Source organism: Protopterus annectens, chromosome 15.part0, assembly GCF_019279795.1.
Source record: "Protopterus annectens isolate FY-2018-M chromosome 15.part0, PAN1.0, whole genome shotgun sequence".
In the NCBI taxonomy this organism is placed as follows: Eukaryota; Metazoa; Chordata; order Ceratodontiformes; family Protopteridae; genus Protopterus; species Protopterus annectens.
This window is the reverse complement of record NC_056749.1, coordinates 65,233,408-65,255,548: the sequence shown is the minus strand read 5'-3', so window position 1 is coordinate 65,255,548 and position 22,141 is coordinate 65,233,408. Positions and strand designations below refer to the sequence as shown.

The window sequence follows — 22,141 nt, the reverse complement described above, 5'->3', positions numbered from 1 at the left end:
TTAGTGGCATTGCATGAGGCAGCAGAAACCATCCATGTGAAACTAACAGTAGGCAAAACTGCTTTTCAATTTATAGCCTGCTACAGATCACCCGCCTTGTCTCAGGAACCCCACTCGGTATTCCTGAGAACACTGGTGAATATGAAGGTCTCACCAAACACAATGATATTGGGGGATTTCAACTACCAAAACATTGACTGGGAAAACTACTCAAGTCCCAACTCTTTTGCCCAACAGTTCCTGGAGTTTATAAACTCAAATGCCATGGAACAACTGGTCACCACAACAACTGGTTCAAGGCTCCAGAGAGCACCCCTGCAATAGCAGGTTACAACTCTTACCACACTTTTGGCCACCAAAGCAGGACCGAAACACTAAAGGTGGAGGAGTGTCAATATTCACCAAGGATATTCACACCACCAGGCTAGTTGCCCAACACAGTGCATCTGAAATTCTCCAGGTGCAACTAACACTAGGTAAGACTGCAATCCAAATTGTAGCTTGCTACAGATCCCCCACCATACACCAAGATTCTCACTACACCTTTCCACACATACTGGAAAATATTAAGATAGAACCAAACACCCTAATACTGGGTGATTTTAACTACCCTGCCATTAACTGGGAAAGCTACTCATGTACCAACACCTTTGCCCAACGGTTCTTGGAATTCATAAATTCCAATGCCCTGGATCAACTAATCCATAGTCCCACCAGGGGCTCCAATATCCTAGACCTGGTCATTACCAACATGGGAAATCGATGCTCCATACCTATGGTCACCCCCTCGTTAGTCACGTCTGACCATAAGCTAATCACCCTTAACATCCACATCCCACCCCCCCCCCCCCAGTAAGGAAACCTCCATAAAAAACTTCTCCAAAGCCAACTTCATGCTACTCAAGTCAGAAGTGACAAACTTCATGACACCCATGCAGACGGGAGCTGAAAGTTCAACTGCTGAATCCTACACTAAGGCACTGTTCGTACACTCATGCATAAATTGTGCCATTCCAAATAGAACCAATATGCTCTCATCCAAAAAAAAGAAGCCAATCTGGTGGTCCCCTGCCATAAACAAACTTTACAACAAAAGGAAGAAACTGTTGCAGAAAAGATGAAAATCCCAGGATGCAAAAAACTTCCTTACCAGCCTCAGTAAGAAACTGAAATCCCTCATAAAATCCTCCAAAGCTATTTACGAAAATAAAATTGCCAAAGATTCCAAAGACAACAAGGCATTCTATAACTATGTCAAGAATCTAAATGGCAATGTTCAGATCTGCTCTGAGCTAAAACAGAATGGCATTAAATATACTGATCCCAAGGATATTGCCAATATCCTGGCAGATCAATTCAGTGCCAACTTCACTCCCCTCTCACCCCCTAAATGGCCCATCTCAATACCGGAAGATTGCCAAATTCTAGTAATAACGGCCACACAGGTAAAAAATGCACTCTCCAGAGCTAAGAATACAGCATCCATGGGACCAGATGACATCCCAGGCTGTGTACTACATGAACTACAATATGAACTGGCACCTCACCTAAGTGTCATGTTTAATCATAGCCTCACCTCAGGTTTTGTGCCCACTGAGTGGTGCACAGCTACAGTTATCCCACTCCACAAGGGGGGATCCACCTTGGATCCTGGAAACTACCGTCCCATCAGTCTGACAAGCCTTATCTGCAAGGCCATGGAGCGTATTATCATGGAACTTATAAACAAAGACATTGGCAACCTTCAAACACTGGACCCCACCCAGTTTGGGTTAATGAAGGGCCGATCTTGTCTCCTGAACTTGATTGACTTCTTTGAATCAGTCTCCAGAGCCATGGACAAGGGTAAGGAGGTCCACACAGCCTATCTAGACCTTGCCAAAGCCTTTGACACCATCCCCCACTCTGGAATCATAGATAAACTTACTAAGCTGGGCATTAATCCCTACGTCACTCAATGGGTTGCTAACTGGCTTACTGATAGAACCCACACTGTAAAAGTAGCAGACTCCAAATCCAGCTCCAGACAAGTGACAAGTGGAGTACCTCAGGGTTCAGTCCTGGGACCGCTCTTGTTTGGCATCTACTTCCCTGAAGTACAAGCCAACACTAAGGGACTCTGGATAGCAAAGTTTGCAGATGACTGCAAACTGGGAGCCATTATTGAATCCCCAAATGATGTGGATACTCTACAAAAGGGCCTTACAGAAACAGATGATTGGTACCAGAGCCATGGGCTCAAGCTCAATGCCAAGAAATGTATAGTTATCCCCTTTGGGAAAAAACATGTATCCTTGAATTACCATATAGGTGGCAGTACACTAAACTCCGAAAGTTTGATAAGAGACTTAGGGACACAGGTGGACAGTGGTCTCACCTTCGATAACCACATCGCCACAACAGTCAGGAAATCCTTCTATGTGGCACACCTCATCACTAAGGGCTTTTCATCCAGAAAAAAGGAGGTCATTGTCCCACTGTACTCATCCCTCATTAGACCCATTATAGAATACAATGCCCCGTTTGGTATGTACCTCTCAAGACATCTGCAACAACTGGAAAGGCCACAGAAATACCTCACTAAAAGAATCACAGGCCTAAAGCAGATGCCCTACGCTGACCGCCTTAAAAAACTCCAGCTATACTCTGTCGCATATCGCCTACTCAGAGGCGATCTTTGCTTAACATACAAGGCCATGTCAAACCCAGAGCTGTTGGACATGCTACACTTAAAGAAATCCCAATCCCTCAGAGCCACACACTCCAGGGATCTAAACCTTGTCATCACAATAAACAAAACATGCTGGAGGGATAGGTTCCTGACCCAGAGACTCCCCAGACTCTGGAATAGATTGCCCATACATGTCAAGCAGAGTGCCTCTTTGTCCCTCTTCAAAAGGAACATTGATGATTGGATGGGAGAAAGGAAATTCACCCCGGGGATCACGTCAGTCGCCCTGCTAGACAGGGGTCCAGGGAAGTAAATAGTGTGGGAAGAAATAGCCAGGGAATTGTTATGGCTAGGCTTGTATAGGCCCTAGGGCTGATTGCCTAGTACCAACATATGAACCTATGAACCTATAAGAGGGGACAACATATTGGATTTGGTCATCACCAACATGGGGGCTCAATATTCCACACCAGAGGTAAATCCCTCGTTGGTAAGATCAGACCATAAATGTATCACAATGGACATCCACATCCCGACCCCACCCCCAGCAAGGGAAACCACTGTGAAAAACTTCTCAAAAGTAAACTTCACACTTCTCAAGACCAAGGTGGAAAGTTTTAAAGACCCCGGGCTAATGGAAAATGGTACCCAAATTGCAGAATCCTTTACAAATGCACTCTATGAGCACCTACAGAAATGCATGGATTATGCCCATCCCAAGTAAAACAAAGACTCACTCCTCCAAGAACAGAAGGCCAGTCTGGTGGACCTCGGCCATAAACAAGCTATACAACAGAAGGAGGAAGCTATTACATGACAAGGCAAAATCCCACAAAGTGAAGGCATCCTTGATCATTACCAGTAAGAAACTACGATCCCTCATAAAATCATCAAAGGCCAGCTTCGAAAGAAAAATTGCCAAAGACTCTAAAGATAATCACAAGGCATTCTTTAGCTACATCAAAAATCTGGGTGGCAGCTCTCAGATCTGCTCTGAGCTGGTGCATAATGGCACAAAATACACTGAACCCACAGACATTGCCAACATCCTGGTGGACAGGTTCAGTGCAAACTTCACCCCCCTTCCCCCCAAAAGGGCTTGTGTCTTTCCCAGACGAAAGCAGTCCTCCAGACATCACAGACACATAGGTGAAAGCAGCCCTCTCCAAAGTAAAAAAAACACAGCATCAGTGGGAGCAGATGGTATCCCGGGCTGCGTCTTACATGAGCTCCAAAATTAACTAAACCCTCACATGAATTCACTATTCCAACTCAGCCTTACCACAGGTTATGTACCCAAAGAATGGCATACAGCAGCAGTGATCCCACTCCACAAAGGTGGCGCCACAATGGATCCCGGGAACTATCATCCTATAAGCCTGACTAGCCTGGTCTGCAAGGCTATGGAGTGCATCTTCCTGGATCTCATTAACAGAGCCATTGGGAACCTCCAAACATTGGACTCCACCAATTCGGCTTTGTTAAGGACAGATCTTGCCTTTTAAACCTAGTTGATTTCTTCAAAACAGTTACCAAAGCCTTAGATGAGGGAAAGGTAGTCCACACAGCCTACCTAGACCTCAGTAAGGCCTTCGTCACAATACCTCACTCAGGTATCATAAATAAGTCCACATAGCCTACCTAGACCTCAGTAAGGCCTTCGTCACAATACCCCACTCAGGTATCATAAATAAGTCCACACAGCCTACCTAGACCTCAGTAAGGCCTTCGTCACAATACCTCACTCAGGTATCATAAATAAGTCCACATAGCCTACCTAGACCTCAGTAAGGCCTTCGTCACAATACCTCACTCAGGGCCCACATAGCCTACCTAGACCTCAGTAAGGCCTTCGTCACAATACCTCACTCAGGTATCATAAATAAGCTCACCAGCTTAAAAATCAACCTACACATCACAAGATGGGTTGCAAACTGGCTCAGGGATAGAACTCACATGGTCAGAGTTGTGGGTGCCATGTCCGACTCTAAACCAGTCACAAGTGGCGTCCCACAGGTATCAGTCCAGGGGCCACTCTTGTTCTGTATATACTTCTCTGAGGTACAGGCAAACACGGGAGGACTGTGGCTGACCAAGTTCGCAGATGACTGCAAACTGGGAGCCATAATCGAATCTCCGGCTGACACAAACATCCTCCAGAAAGGCCTTACGGAGACTGATACCTGGTGTCAGAACCATGGCCTCAAGCTAAATGCAAAAAAATGTATAGTCATCCCCTTTGGGAAAAACAAAGAGCCCACAAACTACCATATAGGAGGAAATCCACTAATTACGGAAGAAGTAATCAGGGATCTGGGGACCCAAGTAGATAGTAACCTCTCCTTTGACAATCACATTGCCAAAGTGGTTAGAAAGACCTTCTATATAGCCCAACTAATCACAAAAGGGTACACATCTAGATCAAGAGAGGTCATTGTGCCCCTCTACTCATCACTTATCAGGCCCATAATTGAGTACACCATCCCATTTGGGATGTACCTTAACAGACACCTGCAACAGCTAGAGAGACCTCAAAAATACCTCACCAAGAGGATAGTGGGCCTCAAACAGTTGCCCTATGCAGCTCGACTAAAGAAACTCCAGCTCTACTCAGTTGCTTACCGCCTACTCAGAGATGATCTCTGCCTGACCTACAAGGTTGTTAAATTGTTCGACATGCTCCACCTCAAGAAAACCAAATCCACTAGAGCTACACGCTCCAGGGATTTAAACCTTAACACAACAATAAATAGGACATGCTGGAGGGATAGATTCATATCCCAAAGGCTTCCCGTGCTCTGGAATAGAATCCCAGTCCATGTTAGGCAGAGCCCCTCACTGACCCGGGTTCAGGCACCTAGACAGTGCGACAACCCACTGTGAGACAACTGGATGTGGACAGATGGCAGTATGGAAGTTTAGCTGCAGTGACAAATGCCTGCAGACAATTCCCTGTGAAAAGAAAAGAACCCCCTGCACCCTAACCACAGGTGTGAGACAAAAACCCTGTATGTGATCTACACACTACACCCCCTAGAAAACACCGTGTGCAACTAACACTGTAACATGTGCCTAGAATAGGATGCCAAGTGGGTATCAAAGTGGTACACTGAAACCTGTGTGCTGTGGGCAAAGCCTTTATTAATGCAAAATGTAAAGTAATGTGGGAAGTGCTTGGTACATACTAAACCATGATATAATCATAACGTATAGAAATGTGCCACAGCACGGAGGAAATCCTGCACATCACTATAGTCACACTTATGTTGCAAGATGTGTTTTAGACGACGCTCCCTTACAACAATTGTCTTCCTTTGTGGTGTCACAGGCATCCCCCGCAACAGAGATTCTCGACGGGTATCTGTTAAGTTCTGCTCCTGTTGGATGTGGATGTCAAGGATGATTTGCTTATAGTCAGACGTGACCAATAAGGGGGTGATCACTGGTGGAGCATCTGTCTCCCATGTTGGTAATGACCAGGTCTGGGATATTGGAGCCCCTGGTGGGACAATGGATTAGTTGATCCAAGGCATTGGAATTTATAAATTCCAAGAACCATTGGGAAAAGGAGTTGGTACCTGAGTTGTTGTAAGGGAGCGTCATCTAAAACACATCTTGCAACATAAGTGTGACTATAGTGACGTGCAGGATTTCCTCCGTGCTGTGGCACATTTCTATAAGTTATGATTATATCATGGTTTAGTATGTACCAAGCACTTCCCACATTACTTTACATTTTGCATTAATAAAGGCTTTGCCCACAGCACACAGGTTTCAGTGTACCACTTTAATGCCCACTTGGCATCCTATTCTAGGCACATGTTACAGTGTTAGTTGCACACGGTGTTTTCTAGGGGGTGTAGTGTGTAGATCACATACTAGGTTTTTGTCTCACACCTGTGGTTAGGGTGCAGGGGGTCATTTTCTTTTCGCAGGGAATTGTCTGCAGGCATTTGTCACTGCAGCTAAACTTCCATACTGCCATCTGTCCACATCCAGTTGTCTCACAGTGGGTTGTCGCACCGCCTAGGTGCCTGAACCCCACTGACCCTCTTCAAGAGAAATCTTGACGAGTGGATGGGTAATCGCAAATTTGCTCCTGGGATCACTTCTATGGCCCTGCTGGACAGAGGCTCAGGAATCTAGTCAAAAAGGGAGGCGAAAGCCAACAAATTCTGGCTAGGCTTATAAATGCCCTAGGGCAGATAGCCTAGTACCTACCTATGAACCTATGAACCTATGAACTCCTTGGCATAATTATAGATGACAAACTTAAATTTGATCTTCATGTTCTTCACACTATCAAAAAAACTCACCAAAAGTTTGGCCTTCTGTATAGAAATAAAATGTTCCTCACTCCTAAATCTAGAATCTCACTTGCCCAAGCATATCTTCTCCCTAACCTCTTTTACAGCTCCCAGATCTGAACCAACTTACAGTCCTTGCTACTTTCTAAACTTGAAACTACTTACAACAAAGTTGCTAGATTTGCTACTAATCTGCCCTCTCACTCTCACCACTGTCTTGCTCTCCAGACACTCAGTTGGCTTGAGTTTCCTAACCAATTGCTATTTACACAACAACTTGTTATCCATTCTATTTTGAGTAAGCCCTTATCCTGTCCTAGCATCTCCTCAATTGTCTCTCTCTACAAACCTCTTCGGTCTCTTAGAAGTGCTGACTTAAGTCTGTTACAAATTCACAAACCAAAACAATCTTTTGGACAGAATCTCTATAGCTATTTCCTGCTCTTTCATGGAATAAGCTTCCCTTAACTCTCAGAAATATCACCCATACACAAGATTTCAAGAACTCTCTTAAGGGTTTCCTCAGTAGCTCCTGGATCTGCCAAGGTATTCATCCTACGTGATCTCTTTTCCTTTCTATTTTCACTAGCCTCTCTATTGCAAAGTGGTCTAATGACATATTTCAAGTTTGTCTTTTTCTTAATGTTCATTTATTTATAATTTATTCTTTCCACTTATATGATTGTTCTTTCTTGTTGCTTATCATACTTATACTGTTATATATTTTTGTTAATGTTTCTATTGCTTATTTTTAGTGTACACTGATCAATCCTATAATGTTTGCCTTTTTGCTTTATTGTATAACAGTACCTGTAGGACTCTCTTTTTATCTGTTATTATTTAATATTTTGTTACTTTACTTTAATACTGTTAATTTTTACTTCTATGTATGTACAGTGGAGCTTTCCTCCTCAGGCATCTGCTGAAAAGGGGCTTTGCTCAGTCGGACAATCCCGGTCAACAAATGTCAAATAAATAAATAAATAAATAATAAATAAATAAATATTGTGTACTTACTGTTGGGTATATTCTGTACATATTTGCTACTGTGTACAAAAAGTTATGTACTCACCATAACATTCCATCTGTGTTGTCCATTTTCATTCTTTCTCAAAAAATGGGTTTAGATCCAACTTGGCTGCTTTTTCCAACTTGTGTAGCACTGAAACTTTTGAGCTCCTCCCTTACCCATAATACACTAGTCCCCTACCATACCTCAGATCTTGTTTGCTGACCTTTTAGCCTGTATAGTAATTAACAAATAACAATGATATCAAATAACAGTATCTGGAGCTCAAATACATTGGTAGGATATTCCTGAGTACCACTGATCCCCTAGAAATTGGATCCAATTTGTAATGAGCAATAAAGGTATGAAAATTAACCCAAGCTGCCATTGCACAAATATTGTCAAGGGAAGATCTGGATAAAAATACAGAAGTTCCCATAAACCTGATGGAATGAGTTTTTAAAGGTTCTGTTAAAGAAACCCCCATTTTTTTGTAAACAAAGGAAATACAATCAGTTAGCCATTTGGCTAAAGTTACTTTAGTAACTGGTTTGCCCAATTTTGAATCCAAAAAGGAGACAAATAATTGATATGATTTCCTGAAAATGTTTATCCTATGTAGCTAAAAATGTAACTGTCTGTGAAGTGGATATCCAACAGGTGCAACATATGCCTAAAAATGTAATTGTCTGTGAAGTGGATATCCAACAGGTGCAACATATCCTCTCCCTAGTTTGTGAAATTTGAAAAGAAAACTGGAAGCTTGATAGTTTGATTAATATTGGATTTAGAAACCACCTCTGGAAGGAAGGATGAGTCGTTTTGTCCTTATGAAAAATCAAATAAGAAGGGTTAGAAGATAGGGCTTGAAGTCCTGAGACTCTTTTAGTAGAGGTTATAGCTGCTAAAAAGACAGTCTTACAGGTTAAAAATTTTACATTTTACACTAAAGCCAGTAACTCTGCTGGTAAAGCACTATTCTCTTGCACCATAGCCAAATTATGGAACTCCCTCCCACCCACAATTACCTCCATACCATCATGCACCCACTTTAAAACTTTACTAAAAGCACACCTAAAAACATGCTGGCTATACCCTGAAAACTCCCACTCTAAAATCATCCACCCCATCCAACCACTACCTTTCTTTCCACTCCACTAACTACCTTGATTATAGCAAGCTCAGATGCTCATAAGCCTAGTACTTATTATACAGCAGGAACTTCTTATTGTAACATTTGTTAATGTCTGTTATGTACTTCACAGATAAAGATTCTAGTTGTCTACTGATGTACTGTGTTCTTCATCTGTAAATATGTTGTAAGTAAATGCTATGTTATATTATTAATCGCTATGTAATCCAATGAAACTACTGTCTGTTTATTTTAACTGTGGAGCATTTCTCCCTGGGCCTCCACTGAAAATGGACCTATGTCCAATCGGACACTCCCAGTCAACAAATGTAAATAAATAAATAAATAAATAATTTCACATTTGTCTGAAGATTCAAAGGGAGATTGGGTCAAATATTGGAAAACCAAATTCATATCCCATGGGGAGTGGGACCTTTAAAGGGGAGTCTAAGAAGAAAGGTTCCCCTTATAAAGGCCTTACAAAGTTTGAAAGAAGCTAAAAATGAATTATTTAATCAAATGTGATAATTAGAAATGGCAGAACATTGTACTTTAATAGCTGAACCGACACCTTCATTAAAAATCATAGCTAAAACCTCAAGAACTTTAGGTACTGACACTGAAAAGGGATCAATGTCATTTTGCTGCTCCCAAACAACAAATCCTTTCCATTTACTTCTGTAAATTTCTGTAGTGGAAGCCTTGTGGGAAGACAGAAGAATATGACATATGGAGGAAGAAAGCCTGGGCTGTCTAGCTATCAGTGGAAGTAGAGAAGCCATTCAGTCAGTTTTAGGCCGAAAATACCTCTGTGTATCATGCCTGCTGGGTGAGACAGGAGGTCTAGAACTGGATCCAGAGTCCATGGTGGGTGAAGTATATGAGGCCTAAGAAAGGGAATCAAATCTGATGAGGCCAATAAGGAACAATGTAGATGACTGTGCTCTTCAATCAAGATACTTTCTGAAGGAATTTTGGGAAGAGAGATATTGCAGAAAAGGCATAGAAGAGACCAGTGGGCCAATCGAGGATAAGATAGTCTCTCAGTGACTCTCCTGGTAGGAGGAACAGGGCAAAGAACCTGCTGCACTTGTTGTTGAGGGAAGATGCAAAGAGGTCGCAGCAAGTTTGGCCCCATTGATGGAATATCTTTTCTGCCATTTTCCTGTTGAGTGACCACTTGTGAGGCATTAGAATGGATCTGCTTACCTTGTCTGCTATCACACTGGAATTTCCCAGAATAAGCATTGCTGTTAGAAATTGAGTGAATGACAGCACCTATTGTCACACTCTGAAAGCTTCTCAACACAGGGGATAAGTTTTGGTTGCTCCTTGTCTGATGTACCAGACCACTGACATATTGTCCATCTGAATCACAATAGTCTTGGAAGGGAGAGTGCCTTGGAAGGCTTGCAGTGCTAGGAGGACAGCTCTCATTTCTAGGACACTGATATGCATATTGGCATCTTCGAGGCACCATGTGCCTTGGATTGTCTTTCCCAAGACCCCCCCCACACACCTGATATGGGAAGCATCCTTGGTAACTATGGTCTTGGGCTGAGTGAGAAAGTGGTAACTTTGCATTACTTAATCAGAGTAAATCCACCAAATGAGGTAATTTTTGCATGCCTGAGTTATTTTGATTTGGGTGGACAAAGGTTGGTGAAGACTAGACCACTGAGTTACTAGGATCCACTGAAGAATTCTCATGTGGTATCTTGCTAACAGAACCAAAACTATTGCAGCAGACATTGACCCCAATGCCTGAAGGATCAATTGAGCTGAGAGAGAAGAATGTTGGATGATCTTTTTTACTTGAAATCATATGGTTTGTACCCTTGGTAAAGGAAGATAGGCTGTCAAGTATACTGTGTCAAACAATGCTCCAATGAACTGCTATATTTTTTCATCCTTTACATAGAAAGAGTGTTTTTAATTCACCATTGCCTATATGTTTAACTTTTTTTTTTTTTTTTGAAAAGTTGTGCGAATTTGATTTTAGGGCAATGGTTTCTAAAATGAACCAGATACTTGAAAACAATTTAACTAAGTCTCACCATTCACTGTTACATGAATTGTGCAGTAACAGAAATTTGTGGTTAAGGAGACCTGACAAAGGGGGAGGGGTTATTATTAGGTCCAAAATGGACTATGTGTACAGAAACAATCTCCATTTGCTTTGATAGTGATTTGTATGAAGAAACTTCACTTAATTGTGTCAACATCCCATATAGACAAATGTATTTATTAATCACAGATATGGAGGACCAAGGACAAACTGAACATGCACTTTTGCAGTCCTTAACCTTCAAATATCCTATGGTGCCTTCAATCTTTTGTATGCCAAAAATGCACAAGAATGGTCAGGGTCCCCCCTTTAAGACCCATAGTGAATGCAGCCAAATCCAAGTTACATCTATTAGCAAGATATATCGGCATCTCACTTAAAAATACCGTGAATCATTTTGATGATCCATGCATTGATTTGTGACACTTTCTAAGCACATTGAGTGAACTTGGCTTTATTAAAGACATGATAGTTTGACATTAACCTCTTCAACATTATTCCACATGAGTTAGGTATGGAATGGTTCCATCAGTTTGTGTTAAGAGTCGAAGCAGTTTTCTAATGAAGAAGTTAACGCACTTTATAACCTCATGGAAACATATTATGTAACGACTGTGTTTACTTTGAGGGACAATGTTTTTGCAGAAACAAGGAATGAGAATGAAGGGTGCGTGTGCCCCCGTATTCGCCAACATTATAATGTCACAATGGGAAAAGAAATTCCCCTAAACCACATTATAATGTCACAATGGGAAAAGAAATTCCCCTAAACCACATTATAATGTCACAATGGGAAAAGAAATTCCCCTAAACCACATTATAATGTCACAATGGGAAAAGGAATTCCCCTAAACCACATTATAATGTCACAATGGGAAAAGGAATTCCCCTAAACCACATTATAATGTCACAATGGGAAAAGGAATTCCCCTAAACCACATTATAATGTTACAACGGGAAAAGAAATTCCCCTAAACCACATTATAATGTTACAACGGGAAAAGGAATTCCCCTAAACCACATTATAATGTTACAAAGGGAAAAGGAATTCCCCTAAACCACATTATAATGTTATAACGGGAAAAGGAATTCCCCTAAACCACATTATAATGTTACAACGGGAAAAGAAATTCCCCTAAACCACATTATAATGTCACAACGGGAAAAGAAATTCCCCTAAACCACATTATAATGTCACAACGGGAAAAGAAATTCCCCTAAACCACATTATAATGTCACAACGGGAAAAGAAATTCCCCTAAACCACATTATAATGTCACAACGAGAAAAGAAATTCCCCTAAACCACATTATAATGTCACAACGGGAAAAGAAATTCCCCTAAACCACATTATAATGTCACAACGGGAAAAGAAATTCCCCTAAACCACATTATAATGTCACAACGGGAAAAGAAATTCCCCTAAACCACATTATAATGTCACAATGGGAAAAGAAATTCCCCTAAACCATGAAACCTCTACCTACATTACCTTGACAACATTTTTTGATTTGGAATAAGTGTTTCTGAAATAGATAATTCTGTAGATTATCTTAAAAGCACAATGTTTTTGAGATTTACATATAATTACCATGCCACCAAGATTAATTATTTAGATGTAGAACTCAACAAGGTTTTGGTAAACAGGATTTGGATTTGGTAAATAGAAGGTTTACTAATATTTATAGAAAACCTACACACTATAATAATTTACTACACTATTCCATCTCCCATCCTGAGCATCAGAAAGTAGGGATTGTAAAAGGACAATTCATAAGGTTAGCCAGGATGGTGTCCGAAGATTCAGATTTAAACATACAGTGTAATGTGCTGACAGATATGTTTTGTTCTAGAGGTTAACTAATTAAACTTATAAAAAGTATTAAGGATGAGATTGTGTTAAAAAGGCAACAAGGGTTTCTTCATCCTTTATTGAGATCAAAAACCTTCTGAATTGTTAGACCCTCCTAAGAAAAATTATAGCTATTCTGTTGTAACAAGATTTAGTGTTGATCATAAATTTATTTCAGATATACTTAGTAAGAACTGGCAAATTCTCACTTGTTTTGAAGGTGTCAACAAATTGTCAGGTGACAAACCAAATATTGTTTACAAAAGAGGACGAACATACAAAAATTTACAAGAAGGTAGGTTTATTTTTTTTGACAATTCTCCATACAGGGACCAGGTAGGCACATGTAAATGTGGCTTTTGCAAGCAATGTAAATATATACTTAGCCAAGAGAGTGTTAAAATTAACAATCACATCATTAGGCCTAATGCTTACTTCACATGTAACTCCACTGGAGTTGTATGTGCAGCTATATGCAATTTCTACACAAGTTTTTATATCAGAAAAACAAAGAGGACACTTAAAGATAGAATTTACAAACACTCATTGGATATTAGGAACAAGAATGATAAAAATGCTTTATTTAAACATATTACAAGGTTTCACGGACATAATTTTCAGTTTTTTGTATTAGAAGGAGTATTTAGGGATCCTAGGGGTGGTTCATAGGCTGACTTGGTCGAATCCAAGGAGATGAATTGGCAAATTAGACTAAATGCCCACTTACCCCCAGGACTCAATAATTATATTTCATTCATTAGTGTGTTAAGGCTTTGTTCTTATGTAGTTTAAATATCTTGTCAATTTGTCTCATTTATCAGTAATGTATTTTATTGGAAGTTTGTCTTTCTAACCATCTTTAATATATTTTTGAATATAATGCACTTTATTTATGAAGAACAATATTGTTTTAATTTTATTTTTGATGCCATAGTTTAACTTGCATTGTTGGAGAGAATAGGTTAATTAGTGACTAGCTAGACGTGAGTTTAAATTTTTTATTGGTCCATATAGGGTTTCAGGGATCACATGATCTTGAGGGGGTTATTTAAACTGATTTATTTGTATACATTGTTATTCTGATGAAGTCAAGTGGTATAAGCAGATGAAAGTGCTCAATAAATGTTTTTTATTTTTACAGTACGTGTGTTGGTATTTCTTTCACTGGAACAGGATCATTGTTAAACTGCAATATTTGAGTTGGTCTAGCTGAGATTTGTAGCAAGTGATAGTAATTCCCAGATGAGAGCATAACTGGAGAACATAATCTTATGCTTTGATCAGATGATGCCTAGTCCCAGCGGTTATGAGCAAGTCATCTAATTAAGGAAACACACAGAATCCTTGCAGTCTCAAGTGAGCTGCCACTACTGCCAGGCAATTGAACACCCTTGGGGCTGTAGCTGTGGTGAGACCAAAGGGCTGTGCTTTGAACTGGTAATGACTGTCTCCTAGCCAGAAGCATAGGAATCTTCTGGATCATATGTTCATTTGTATATGATAGCAAGCCTCCTGATGATCTATTGGGCACATCCAGTCATCCTTGTGCAGAAATGGCAGAATGGCCTGAACCATGACCATCTGGAACTTGGTGTACTGAACTGACTTGTTCAGAATGCTGAGATCCAAAACTGGTCTTCAGTCTCCTATTTTCTTTGGCACTAAAAAGAGTCCTGAGTAAGTTCTGGACTCTTTCTGGTCTGGGGGTACCTCTTGGATGACTCTTTTTTTTCTAGTAGCTATTTTATTGCTAGTGCTGCTGTTTTTCCTCTGACTGGGTGGAACATCAGGAATTTTGTTTACCATTAAGAGGGAGAGAAAAGGGTATTCATAACCTCTGGAAATAATCCTCTGCACCTATGAATCTTTTGTAATCTCTACCCGGCCTCTCTGGTGCAGAAATAGATGACTGCCAACTGCCTCCAGAGGTAGACAATCAGGCCTTCATTCAAGAACACTGGTAGGATCTGTCATAGAAGGTATCTCTAGACCCTTGGTTTTGTGGACCTCTTCTGCCGCATGGGAGGTGTCTTCCATTAGAGTTCCCCCACTCTGCCTCTGGGGAAACTATCTGCACATGGACCTTGGAAGAGACCATGGGACTTTCTGAACCACATTTTTGACCACCTCATTGATTCCTAGAAAAGATCCTTTGAGGAGCTGAAAAATGTATGCCCACAGCAGATAAGGTTTAACCATCCTGCTCACACCTGGAGATTGTATCTTTAAACTTGGGGCCAAATAAAGAACTTCTGTCAAAGGGAGCATTGACAAAGGAAGACTTGAAGGGCTCCGCGGAATCTCACAAGTACATTCAGGCATGCCTCCAAATGGAAATGCCTGAACCACTACCCTTGGGTTACCTTCAGCTACATGTGAGATGAGCCTCATGGACAAATTTGATATAGATTGTAGGGTAGCCAACTGTGAGGCAATTGAGCTTTTGGGTTCCTATTAAATCAGTGAATGCTTAATTTAGCGAATGCTGTTTAATCAACCCTTTTTATTTGAAATGGTGAAATCCCAAAAGCATGGAACAGCGATTTGTTTCCCAGGGAAAAAAAATAACTGGGCAGTTTTTGGGACTTTGCCATTTCCTCCACTATGGTGTGATTTTGGAGTTGGTATATTTAAGTAGGAGGGGTGCTGGGGTGAAGCCCCCCATTTTATTTAGTGTTTAGGTTTTTTTTTTTACGGAGCAGCGATTATTTTCCCAGGGAAAAAAAAATCACTGTTCTGTGTGTTCAGGCTTTTGGTGTTTCGATATATTTGGGTCGATTATACAGCGTTTGCTAAGTTAAGCATTCACTGATATACTGTAGACCTGAGCTTTCTACCTCAGAAGTAATGGTCCCAGACAGGGATTTGGTAAGTTCTTTAATCAAATCCCTCTGGAGTCTGGTGAAGTGTGTCAAATAATTTAGTGACTGAAATGAAAAAGTCACTAGACTTCCTGTTAGGGGAATAAACAAAGGAACTTTGCTCTGCAAGTTACTTTTTTGTGGCCACTTCTATGACCATGGCCTCAACTGGTACTCTCTTGCTCAAAAACTCCCTATCCTTGGGTGATACCAGAATCCTGTATGGTCTCTTGGGGATCAGCTCAACAGAATCAGGTTCCTTCCACACCTATCAAGAGATCAAATCAATGAGCTTGTCAGCGGACAGAGTCACCCAGGAGGTAGATGGGCCAACTCCAAAGTCTTCCAGGAATACTGATTCCTTTTGTGAAGGGTTGTCAGTAGGCCAGGCACTCCTTTGCTTGAAGATCTCTAGTATGTCTCCAGAAGAGACCTTTCCACTTCATTGAAATCAGTATCCTCTGTAACAGACTCTTGAGGAGAGTCTATGTGCCTCCTTTTACACTTTCTTTTCTTAGGGACTTCTTTGACTGGATGTTACAGAGAAGTATCAGAAGATATTGATATACCCTGCCAGGTATCCTGGAGACATTGTGCTGACTGTCCCCATGATGTAGGAAGTTGAAGCTCAAGATGCAAAGACAACTAGGTCTGGGAAGTAGGAGCCAAGGAGGGTGGATACATCCTTTCTCTTGGAGCAAAGAAAACTCTCTCCACTACCTCAAAAGCAGAATGCATTGGAGAGAAATAGACAAACAGTTCTGAGAAGACATGCTTCTGGACAGTTGTCTCCTTCCAACTTGAAGGCAAACCACTTGAGGCAGGGGTCGGAGTCAAGCTGTCCAGCGCCAAGGCTCCAAAGGGCAGAGACAACTCCAACAACCTCAGAGTCGACTCCAACACCTCGGATCTGGTGCCAACACTACAGCTTCAAGAGTTATCCAGCTCCAACAGCATGTCCGCTCAGAGGTGGCATCACAGTAGAAGATACAATGATCTTTGGCTCCTTTACAGATGGCTCCAAGATCCTTGGATCCAATTTCTACAAAACAACAAGTCAGATCAGAAAAGGAGACAAAATATGTGGGGTAGTACTCATGAAGGTCTCTGGACCTGATGGGGTAGGAGCCAGGAGAAACCCCATTTGAATTTCCATTGACAGGAATTTCCTCCTCATCCTGTCCACATCTGCTTTGGTCAGACTTCTGGAGGAATGAGAAGAGGAAGTTACTGATGAAACCCTAGAATGATGACACCTTTCCAGAAAAGGAGATTAGAGACAACAGGACACCAGATCCAGGTGTGGAAGAGATTGGATCCATGGTCATTTATCCGTATGCTTCTTTGGATGAGGGGGTCAGATCCAATGTTTTTATCTTTGGATCCAAGGTAGTCAGACCAGGAGATTTTGTCTTTGGATCTGAACAGGTCAGATCTGAAAGTTTTGAAATTTTGAGAGTCGGTTCCAATCCTGGAGCCAAGGAACTTGTAGGGTCTGGGGAACACTTTTTAGCCTCTTTTTCATCATATTTCTTGGGGAGTTGAGCCCCAGATGCTGTACTGGAAGATTTTGAAGGGCATAATCCTCTCAAAATTAGCTTATTTCTCTGATCAATAAGGGCCCTAGGGTTGAAGGCCTTATAAATATCACATGCAGAATCCAAGTCGGCTGGGCCTAAACAATAAACACACATAGTGTGTGCATCACATAAATGGAATTTTATGGCCACAGGCCATACAGTCTTAAAACCAGAGGGTTATTCAGCTACATCTTTTAAGTTATTATGAAAGACTAAAATATATGAACTTGTACAGTGGCTCTTAAAGATAACTAAGAGGAGATGTTATTCGGGTATATAGGGCATTTAGAAACAACTATCTCTTGGAATGTTTGGGGTTATCAAAACAGTACTAGAGATTCATCAGACAACCTCAGTCAACCTATGTAGAAGATTCTACAGGAATGGGAAGTGTACTAATTGGTTCTCAGACAGCAGATAATGCATGGAACATACCACCAAACTACATTAAAGAAAGTACTAGTTTAGTTATTTTTAAGAACAGCCTGGATACTTATGGGAACAAATGTTTTGGTATATTGGCAGGCTAGAAGGGCATTAATGCCTGTGTTTGAAATATTAGTATGTGTATATTTATATACATATGTATACCCATTCTAAAAGAATGAAGAAAAAAATATTTTTTTGCAGACAGATAATGAATGATAAAGGGAAATTACTACCAACAATGGTAACAGAAGAAAATGCCTTAAAGGTATAAGGCAGAAAAAGGAAAGGGAGATACAAACTATGGTGCCAAAGAAACACACTAAAAAGTGTAGAAAGAGCAAGGGAGGATACGTAGAAAACTTCACTAAGAAAAGGGTCAAAAGATAAAGAAATTTCTACAAAGAAACACTGAAAAGTGTAGAAAGAGCAAGGAAGTATACGTAGAAAACTTTACTAAGAAAAGGGTCAAAAGATAAAGAAATTTCTACAAAGAAACACTAAAAAGTGTAGAATGAGGAAGGGAGGATATGTAGAAAACTTTACTAAGAAAAGGGTCAAAAGATAAAGAAATTTCTACAAAGAAACACTGAAAAGTGTAGAAAGATCAAGGGAGGATACATAGAAAACTTTACTAAGAAAATGGTCAAAAGATAAAGAAATTTCTACAAAGAAACACTAAAAAGTGTAGAAACAGCAAGGGAGGATACGTAGAAAACTTTACTAAGAAAATGGTCAAAAGATAAAGAAATTTTTACAAAGAAACACTAAAAAGTGTAGAAAGAGCAAGGGAGGATATGTAGAAAACTTTACTAAGAAAAGGGTCAAAAGATAAAGAAATTTCTACAAAGAAACACTAAAAAGTGTAGAAAGAGCAAGGGAGGATATGTAGAAAACTTCACTAAGAAAATGGTCAAAAGATAAAGAAATTTCTACAAAGAAACACTAAAAGGTGTAGAAAGAGCAAGGGAGGATACGTAGAAAACTTTACTAAGAAAAGGGTCAAAAGATAAAGAAATTTCTACAAAGAAACACTAAAAGATGTAGAAAGAGCAAGGGAGGATACGTGGAAAACTTTACTAAAAAAAGGGTCAAAAGATAAAGAAATGTCTACAAAGAAACACTAAAAAGTGTAGAAAGAGCAAGGGAGGATACGTAGAAAACTTTAATAAGAAAAGGGTCAAAAGATAAAGAAATTTCTATAAAGAAACACTAAAAAGTGTAGAAAGAGCAAGGGAGGATACATAGAAAACTTTACTAAGAAAAGGATCAAAAGATAGAGAAATTTCTACAAAGAAACACTAAAAAGCATAGAAAGAGCAAGTGAGGATACATAGAAAACTTTACTAAGAAAAGGGTCAAAAGATAAAGAAATTTCTACAAAGAAACACTGAAAAGTGTAGAAAGAGCAAGGGAGGATACATAGAAAACTTTACTAAGAAAAGGGTCAAAAGATAAAGAAATTTCTACAAAGAAACACTGAAAAGTGTAGAAAGAGCAAGGGAGGATACATAGAAAACTTTACTAAGAAAATGGTCAAAAGATAGAGAAATGTCTGCAAAGAAACACTAAAAAGTGTAGAAAGAGCAAGGGAGGATACATAGAAAACTTTACTAAGAAAATGGTCAAAAGATAAAGAAATTTCTACAAAGAAACACTAAAAAGTGTAGAAACAGCAAGGGAGGATACGTAGAAAACTTTACTAAGAAAATGGTCAAAAGATAAAGAAATTTTTACAAAGAAACACTAAAAAGTGTAGAAAGAGCAAGGGAGGATATGTAGAAAACTTTACTAAGAAAAGGGTCAAAAGATAAAGAAATTTCTACAAAGAAACACTAAAAAGTGTAGAAAGAGCAAGGGAGGATACGTAGAAAACTTTACTAAGAAAAGGGTCAAAAGATAAAGAAATTTCTACAAAGAAACACTAAAAGATGTAGAAAGAGCAAGGGAGGATACGTGGAAAACTTTACTAAAAAAAGGGTCAAAAGATAAAGAAATGTCTACAAAAAACACTAAAAAGTGTAGAAAGAGCAAGGGAGGATACGTAGAAAACTTTACTAAGAAAAGGGTCAAAAGATAAAGAAATTTCTACAAAGAAACACTGAAAAGTGTAGAAAGAGCAAGGGAGGATACATAGAAAACTTTACTAAGAAAAGGGTCAAAAGATAAAGAAATTTCTACAAAGAAACACTGAAAAGTGTAGAAAGAGCAAGGGAGGATACATAGAAAACTTTACTAAGAAAATGGTCAAAAGATAGAGAAATGTCTGCAAAGAAACACTAAAAAGTGTAGAAAGAGCAAGGGAGGATACATAGAAAACTTTACTAAGAAAAGGGTCAAAAGATAAAGAAATTTCTACAAAGAAACACTAAAAGGTGTAGAAAGAGCAAGGGAGGATACGTAGAAAACTTTACTAAGAAAAGGGTCAAATGATAAAGAAATTTCGACTTTTACTTACAAAAAAATTACTACTGCTGAAGAGCTACAAGTGACCATGTCCATGTGCAAATTTGGCAAATGAGATCTGAGGTATGGTAGGGGATTAGTACATTACGAGTAAGAGAAGAACTCAAGAGTTTCAGTCTTCCACGAGCTGGAAAAAGTGACTGAGTCAGATCCAAGTGCATTTATTGAGGAATGAATGAAAATGACAGCGTCGGATTTACTGTTACAATTTAGGTAACTATTTTGTGTATGTCATTTACTATCTTATGAATTTGTTTCATTTTCTTTCAAATTAACACTGAATAAACTGTAGTTAGTGTTTACCTAAGTTGTGGCTGAAAAGGATCAAGAGACCAGTCTGCCACTTGCTTTATCAAATTTTTAAATAAATAAATAAATAAAGTTATTATTATTATTGTATAGGATAGTCCTTTTATCATCACCTGTGATAAATGGGATATCTTCATCTGGCCAGTTTCATTTGTGGTTTTAAAGGTCACCCACACTAACTTTCTGCTACTGGTACCTGAATAGCCCACCGTAAATTCTAAGATTTCTGGTTCATGATCAGCTGTTATGTGTGAAGCTTTATCCCTGACATCAACAGGCTTATCTACCTTATTGTTTTGCAGTTGTTCCAGGGAAACAGCATGAACAAGAAGCAGGCTGAGAACTCAATTGATCCACCAGTATTCACACAGTACATTCGTTTACACCCTAGGATGTGGTACAATGGAATTGCACTGCGATTGGAGTTTCTGGGTTGTAACGCTGAACAACGGCAGTGACAGAAAATCCCACTTGTGTTTTAGATTATTATAAATGTATATATTATGACCTGAAATAGAGGAAACAGTGATAATGTCAAATGCTTCTAAATGAACAAAGTGTTTGGAATTTTGTTACTAATTTCACTTATTTACGTTTTTAATAATGTACCATGTTAATATTCTGTCATACATACAAATACAGAAATGGGCAGTAAAATAAACTTATATATTATCAAAACTAAACAGTGTACTAATTCTTATATTCAAAATACACAGTGGTACAGCACAGAAATCTGCACTGTAACACCAGCTGAAGGAGCCAGAAAAAGTGAAACTGAAACAAACTGCTACATGTGGTACCAAGCTAGAACACCCACGGAGCAGTATGAGTGGGTCAAGGATCGTAATAGAAACATCTGACCTATTAAAATCAAACTCCATCCTCCAGAGTGGTTAATCTTTTTACAGTTATTTTTTCCCAGTTTAATTTATCCAAGTTCCCTCATTCCTAAGTCAGGGTATGATTAGACTTCATGAAATTAGTATTGTTCCAGTCTTTGATATACGTTAACAGTGCTGTTCTCAGCACCTGCACACTGCCCAGAATTGCCCCCTTCTGTAATTCATATGGGTTATGTGTACTGGTAGCATATTTAACTATGATTATAATTTCTTTTTTTATTAAACACTTTGCTCCTCCTGCACAGTGCCCAGAATTGCCCCTTCTGTAATTCATGTGGGTTATGTGTACTGGTAGCATATTTAACTATGATTATAATTTCTTTTTTATTAAACACTTTGCTCTTCCTGCACATTGCCCAGAATTGCCCCTTCTGTAATTCATGTGGGTTATGTGTACTGGTAGCATATTTAACTATGATTATAATTTATTTTTTATTAAACACTTTGCTCTTCCTGCACAGTGCACAGAATTGTCCCTTCTGTAATTCATATGGGTTATGTGTACTGGTAGCATATTTAAGTATGATTATAATTTTGTTTTTATTAAACACTTTGCTC

General features: G+C 39.5%; 1 protein-coding gene across 2 annotated transcripts in view; it reads left to right on the top strand.

Moving 5' to 3' along the window:
* The window catches only part of F8 (coagulation factor VIII), a 2,728,596-nt gene extending 2,707,243 nt beyond the window's left edge, over positions 1-21,353 (top strand). For both annotated transcript variants that reach the window (XM_044057714.1, XM_044057713.1), the window contains one exon: positions 20,984-21,353. In XM_044057714.1, coding sequence (XP_043913649.1) covers positions 20,984-21,139 — 156 coding nt within the window. In that variant the 3' untranslated portion in view covers positions 21,140-21,353. The remainder of the gene's footprint in view (positions 1-20,983) is intronic.
* Positions 21,354-22,141: the final 788 nt, after the last annotated feature.